Source organism: Stomoxys calcitrans, chromosome 5 (genome assembly GCF_963082655.1).
Source record: "Stomoxys calcitrans chromosome 5, idStoCalc2.1, whole genome shotgun sequence".
In the NCBI taxonomy this organism is placed as follows: Eukaryota; Metazoa; Arthropoda; class Insecta; order Diptera; family Muscidae; genus Stomoxys; species Stomoxys calcitrans.
In genome coordinates, this window is record NC_081556.1 from 68,771,507 (window position 1) to 68,779,120 (window position 7,614).

Sequence of the window (7,614 nt, forward strand, 5' to 3'; positions counted from 1 at the left end):
GTATTTATTGAAATTTGTCTATAGAAAAACTTTAGGAAAATGTTGTTTGGGCAGATAAGCATAATAAAAATACTTTAAAAATGTATTGTCGGAAAATGGAAGATTTTATTGAAATTTTGGCTTTAAAAAATAATCTCGAGGTTAGGTTGCCTTTACAGAGTTCTTCGCTTAACATTTTGTCCTTAAAAAATGCCTTACAATTTAGTCTTAGGAAAAAATTTTGTTGGCATTTTTTGTCTTTAGAAAAAATTTAATTAAAATGTTGTTTTAGAAAAAATTTTAAAGAAATTTTGTCTTTCAAAAACAATTTCGAGCGGCTCCGGCCCGTGCTGAAGTTTTGTTACGTCGAATAATTGTCTTTAGAAAGCCTCCCCCCCTGGCTACGTCCCTGATATGAGCTATATCTTATTCTATACCGATTTCTATGAAATTCACCAGTAATGTCGAGAGTCATAAAAACATCTTTCCTGCCGAATTTTTTGAGAATCGGTTAACAAATAAGCACTTTATTGCAGTATTAGTCTAAATCTGACGAACGAATATATATGGGAGCTATATCTTAATCTGAACCGATTTTGAGCAAACTTCTCAGATATTGTGGTAGTTGTCGAGGAAAGCGTTGTGCAAAATTTTGTGAGAGCTATATCTAAATCTGAAACCATTTTCATGAAATTTACCAGTAATGTCGAAAGTCTAGAGAAAATCCTTTCTGGCAAATTTCGAGAGAATCGGTTAACATGTGACTATTTTATTGCATTATTACTGCAAATCGGACGAATATATATATGGGAGCTATATCCAAATCTGAACCGAATTTTTCCTTTTTCAATAGGCTTTGTCTCTAGGCTGAAAATCATGCTTATACCAAATTTTAAGACGATCGGATGAAAACTGCGACCTGTACCTTGTACATAAATTAACATGGACAGACAGACAGACAGACGGACATGGCTAAGCCGAATCAGAATCTTCCTTCCCTGTACCATAGTAGTGGTGGAGTGTATAAAAATGTATAAAACTCCCACTAGCTCCAAAGGCTAACCCACAAAACCATCAAGAAGGCATAGTTTCACAAGGTTATTATAGCGGTAGGTAGCTACCAAAATAAGCGTACTACTAGCAAAGGGCTCAAAAAGGAAGATTTAAACTAGTAGGATTCTGTATGACTTTTTCAAGCTCTTGGATATTCGTGGGATTTTCAGGTCGTTTGAAGAGGACAGTCAAAGTTTTTTGGCTACGAAGACGACGTTGTCATTATGGTATATGACCGAGTGGCAAGATTGACCAATGGGCTTGATGTATCCCCCAAAACATAAAGTCTGTGCTATTCACCAGTATGAGTTAATTTGGTGTGCTCAGGTGTACTCTCCCAGATCGGGTGAAGCTACCGCACTCATTGCAATGTCAGGACTGTGACGTCGCGCCGGACACATGACAGACTTACATTTGATTTGTGGGGATATGTTATAGACGGTTGAGCACTTATTGTGGCATTGCCCAGAAATTGCGGGGGTAGGTGCAGGATTATGGCTAAACGAACACCTTTTATATTGGGTTGCCTAAAAAGTAATTGCGGATTTTTTAAAAGAAAGTAAATGCATTTTTAACAAAACTTAGAATGAACTTTAATCAAATATATAATTGCCATTTTGTTCGATAATTCGATAACCTTTTGCCATCTTCCTGGCAAATTTAGTATTCCACTCTCATAGAACTTCTGGCCTTTATCTGCAAAAAATTGAACCAAGTGCGATTTTATAGCCTCATCATTGCCGAAAGTTTTACCATTTAAGGAGTTCTGCAAAGATCGAAATAAATGGTAGTCTGATGGTGCAAGGTCAGGGCTATATGGTGGATGCATCAAAAGTTCCCAGCCAAGCTCACTCAGTTTTTGGCGCGTGACGAAATATGTGTGCGGTCTAGCGTTGTCCTGGTGGAATATGACACCTTTACGATTGACCAATTCTGGTCGCTTCTCCTTGATGGCTGTATTCAATTGTCCAATTGTTGACAGTGAACATCCGAATTAATCGTTTGGTTCCTTGGAAGCAGCTCAAAATATACCACACCCTTCCAATCCCACCAAACAGACAGCATAACCTACTTTTGGTGAATATCAGCCTTTGAAGTGGTTTGAGCTGGTTCACCATGCTTGGACCATGATCGTTTTCGACTAACGTTGTTGTAAACAATCCATTTTTCATCTCCAGTTATGATTCGTTTTAAAAACGGATCGAATTCATTGCGTTTAAGGTGCATATCACAAGCGTTGATTCGGTTTGTTAAATGAATTTCTTTCAATGCATGTGGTACCCATATTAAAATTGACGCCAAACAAACAAATGTAAACAAAATTTCGCGCACTTTTTTTCTAAAGCAAGCTAAAAGTAACAGCTGATAACTGACAGAAAGAAAGAATGCAATTGCAGAGTCAAAAGCCGTTGAAAAAATTTGTCAACGCCGACTATATTACTACTATATTACCGACAATTACTTTTTGGGCAACCAAATATGTCTAAATTGTCTTCGGGCACATAGTCCTATAGCCATTCTTGATAACTAAAGCTTTAAATGGTAGGTTAGAGGGAACTCTCCTGCTGGCCTGGCCGCAGCTTTGTCATGCATGTTGGCTTCTTCATTCTAATGTCTGACTTTGTACTGACGTAAATTTTATCAGTGTTCTTCTTCGTTTTTGGATCTTTCGGCGGCGACACAATGGACCTAAGTTCCCTGAGTGAAACTGATAGAGTCATTATATATAACCATAACAGCAGCAAACACAATTTATAATATATTTATTTTTAAGTTAATATTTTTGTACGACGAATTCAAAAATGAGTTGACATGTAAAATTCTCTCAGCTGGGTTGATGCGGCTACCTGATAAATACGCCTTGGTCTCGGCGAATTACATTTTATTCGCCTTGTTTACAAATTTTGACATATCAAGTTCCCAAAAAAGGTGAAAGGCCTCCAAATTTCGCCAATTGTAACGGTAACGCCATTACTCTAGTCCCGATGGCCATTGCAATTTCTATATTGGCAAAACCTATAAGATTAATTGATGGTTCCCTAAGGGAATAGAATTGCACAACGATCATATAAAGTGAAGCTTTATAGTTTGAAGTTCGGCCGGGCCGAATCTTATATACCCTCCACCATGGATCGGATTTGTCGAGTTCTTTTCCCGGCATCTCTTCTTATGTAAAAAAGGATATAAGAAAAGATTTGCTCTGCTGTTAGAGCGATATTAAGATATAGTCCAGTTTGGAGCACAATTTAATTATATGTTGGAGACCTGTGTAAAATGTCAGTCAATTCGAATAAGAATTGCGCCCTTTGGGGGCTCAAGAAGTAAAATAGAGAGATTGATTTATATGGGAGCTGTATCAGGCTATAGACCGATTCAGACCATAATAAACACGTATGTTGATGGTCATGAGAGGATCCGTCGTACAAATTTTAAGGCAAATCGGATAATAATTGCGACCTCTAAAGGGTCAAGAAGTCAAGATCCCAGATCGGTTTATATGGAAGCTAAGGCACAATTGTTGGATATCACAACAAAACACATCATGCAAAATTTCATTCTAATCGGGTGAAAATTGCACTCTAGAGGCTTAAGAAGTCAAGACCCAAGATCGGTTTATATGGCTGCTATATCAGGTTATGGACCGATTTGAACCATACTTAGCACAGTTGTTGGAAGTGATACCAAAACATCACGTGCACAATTTCAGTCAAATCGGACCAGAATTGCGCACTCTAGAGGCTCAAGAAGTCAAGACCCAAGATCGGTTTATATGCCAGCTATATCAAAACATGCACTGATATGACCCATTTACAATCCCAACTGATCTACACTAATAAGAAGTATTTGTGCAAAATTTGAAGCGGCTAGCTTTACTCCTTCGAAAGTTAGCGTGCTTTCGACAGACAGATGGACGGATGGATGGACATGGCTAGATCGACATAAAATGTCACGACAATCAAGAATATATATACTTTATGGAGTCTCAGACGAATATTGCGAGTGGTTACAAACAGAATGACGAAATTAGTATACCCCCATCCTATGGTGGAGGGTATAAAAAGGCAAAGAATTTTTTACCCTTTTTTGGCTTTCTCGCCAAAATGACTGATTTGATGTTTTGGTGGAAAATTAAATAATTATTATTATAAAATATTATAAAACAATTATTATTAACAAGTAAAAGCGTGCTAAGTTCGGCCGGGCCGAATCTTATATACCCTCCACCATGGAGCGCATTTGTCAGTTCTTTTCCCGGCATCTCTTCTTAGGCAAAAAATGATATAAGAAAAGATTTGCTCTGCTATTAGAGCGATATCAAGATATGATCCGGTTTAGACCACAATTAAATTATATGTTGGGGCCTCAAAAAGTAAAATATATGGGAGCTGTATCGGGCTATAGACCGATTCTGACCCTAATAAACACGTATGTTGATGGTTATGAGAGGATCCGTCGTACAAAATTTCAGGCAAATCGGATAAGAATTGCGCTCTCTAAAGGCCCAAGAAGTCAAGACCCAAGATCGGTTTTTATGGCAGCTACATCAGGTTATGGACCGATGTGAACCATACTTGGCACAGTTATTGGATATCATAGCAAAACACGTCGTGCAAAATTTCATCCCAATCGGATAAGAATTGCGCACTCTAGAGGCTCAAGAAGTCAAGACCCAAGATCGGTTTATATGGCAGCTATATCAGGTTATAGACCGATGTGAACCATACTTGGCACAGTTATTGGATATCATAGCAAAACACGTCGTGCAAAGTTTCATCCCAATCGGATAAGAATTGCGCACTCTTGAGGCTCAAGAAGTCAAGACCCAAGATCGGTTTATATGGCAGCTATATCGAAACATGGACCGATATGGCCCATTTACAATACCAACCGACCTACACTAATAAGAAGTATTTGTGCAAAATTTCAAGCGGCTAGCTTTACTCCTTCGGAAGTTAGCGTGCTTTCGACAGACAGACGGACGGACGGACGGACGGACATGGCTAGATCGACATAAAATGTCACGACGATCAAGAATATATATACTTTATGGGGTCTCATACGAATATTTCGAGTAGTTACAAACAGAATGACGAAATTAGTATACCCCCCATCTTATGGTGGAGGGTATAAAAAAAAATTAAAAATACAAATAGCTCTTAACGGTCATTTTGTCCGACTTGGTGTTTCTAGTGTTAAATACGTCCAGAAGATATATATATATATATATATATATATTTCAGTAAAAATGTAACACCCATTACAAAGGATTTACCCAATTACTATCTCTACAAAAATAAACTCCTCGTTTAGTTATAATTGTTATCTTTAAAATTGTCAAGATGTGCAAGTAGCAATGGTTTTGTTTCAATCTTCAGCCAATGTCACTATCGATTCTTGCACATTAGAATTTAATGAATATTTGTGGAGTTTTTACGATCTTCGGAAAATGTACTTTGCGGTATAATTGACCTAATGGATTGGATGTGGCGACATTAGCCATGGTAACTGCTATTTCGCTTCCATGCCCCCTGGCTTTTATTAATCAGATACACAGACAGTCATTACGAACATTTGGCCTAAACGAGGATGGGTGTTAAACACCAAAGAACTACGACTGTGAATGCTGTTAAAAGGGTGTAAATCGTGAAAGCAAAAGCCCTAAAACGTAAAATGAACAATAAATGAATGTTAATTGCATAAAAGTAAATCTTCGTCCGTAAAAAGGACACGAATGAAGAGTGGCGACCGCCCTTTGTTTCAAAATCAATTAAATTAAAAGGATGCCAGCCAGCATTGGAGTGGAGACCGAACAATGAGGCCTCATCTAGTGTAGTAAAATTTTCAATTTAATATTAATTATTCAAGAAGAAAAAGCTCTCTGCGCTTTGGAAGGACGGGCGAGGGGCAATCCTGAGGGCCAGGAAAAGTGAAATCCGTAAGCCCAGCAGATTTATCAGGTCAAGTAGTTGAGGCTGAGCTAGTAAGAGAGGGAGAAAGAGAGAGGGGGAGAGAGGGCGAGGGAGGCAGGGAGGAAGTAATTTTGAGAAATTATGTTTTGGCACAAGTACGAATAGCTTGTATTTCCTGTGCCGCAGTATCACTAAGTGTTTGTGTAATTTACTCACCTGGAAGCGGCGTTGTGTTTCTTTGACAAGTCGCCATCCTGCTCGACATTGCCATTAAGTTTTGGCCCCTGATATGTGCTGGTATAGCCAAAGCTGCCTTCTGTCTGATATGAAGATGATGGTTGCGAGGTGGCCGCAGCAGCTGCAGCTGCCACCGTAGAGCTGGCAAGTTTAACGGCATTGACAACCTTGTTGGCTTCCGGTTCAATGTGGGCTGGAACTTGGGCATTGTATACGAAGGCGGGTTGCAAGGTTGTTTTGCCTGCTGCCGTTATTGCGGATATTGCCTCTGTCGCCCACTGGGCCGCGGTTGCTGATGATGATGGCGTTGTTATGCTTGCTTTCGTGGAGACAATGTGTGTTCCAGTGGGTTTGTTGTGTCCTTGATGTTGGGCTTGGCCTATGTGAAACTGTGGCAGGGCATAGCCACCACCACCTCCGCCGCCTCCTCCATCATCATCGTTATCACCATTGTTGTTGACCGCAGGTGGCTCATCCGAGTAAGTGGGAGGATAGGCATATACATTGGCGCACAAGAGGCCGCAGCATGTCAGGACAACGGCAAGAGCATTAAAACGCATTGCTATTGCTGGTGTTGTTGTCAATATTGTCCGAGACTAACTTTTGACCCTTTTCGCCAGTTTCCGGATCCCCTTCCGTTCGTATCGCACTCCTTCCTCGGCAACAACTCTATCGTCCCACCACACTGCCTGCTTCAGATAGTGAGTAGCGTGCCCTGGTGTTCGGAAGGCAATTTCCTATTGTTTTGTTTTTGTTTGCCAACTCTTTGGGAAATTTCGAAAACACCCCGACTAGAGCAAAAAAAGTAGCCAGCAATTTCACCAATTGTTGCCTCAAGTCAAGCTTTTAGTTTCTTAAAAAATGTTATTTGCTTTGTTCGTAGTCTCTTTTTTTCCTGCGTTTACTTCGCTGTTGTGTGCTCTTATCGGGTTTTGTTAGCAGCGTTTATTTTTATTCCTTTGTTAGCTTTTATTTTCGGCCCTAGTGGGGTCAAGTATCCTTTTTCCTATAGCCGCTTACGAAGGTCTCGTTCGAAATCTGCAAGAAGAAAACCAAACACTTTCATAATTAATGCGTTCATTCGCCCATTTAATATGAAAAGAAAACAACGGCAAGGATGAAATAGAATAAAAGCGAATTACAAAAAATACCCCTTGCACACGAGTCAGGCTAAAACAATTCCTTCCCGATCGAGTGCGAGTGAGGCCAAGAAATCCCACTTTATCATAGCCAGCTTTGGCCATTAAGTCGTCGCTCGTTGCGTGTGGTCGGTGTCCCAACCCAGGAGGGGCGTACTACGTGGTCTTATGCTTCGGTGATTGACGTTTTGTGAATTTTTATAGCCAACAAAAAAAAAAACAACGTTGCCGACCATCCCCAAAGATTTTGGAAGTTACCGCGTTCCATTTCCAAAGTTCGATGGCGGTGACCTTCT

The 7,614-nt window shown here is 39.8% G+C and overlaps 1 protein-coding gene across 1 annotated transcript in view; it reads right to left on the bottom strand.

Annotated features, from left to right (window-relative positions):
- The window catches only part of LOC106091791 (mucin-4), a 42,864-nt gene extending 36,125 nt beyond the window's left edge, over positions 1-6,739 (bottom strand). Inside the window, exon 1 of the mRNA XM_013258453.2 lies at positions 6,159-6,739. Coding sequence (XP_013113907.2) covers positions 6,159-6,739 — 581 coding nt within the window. The remainder of the gene's footprint in view (positions 1-6,158) is intronic.
- Between the last annotated feature and the right edge of the window lie 875 nt (positions 6,740-7,614).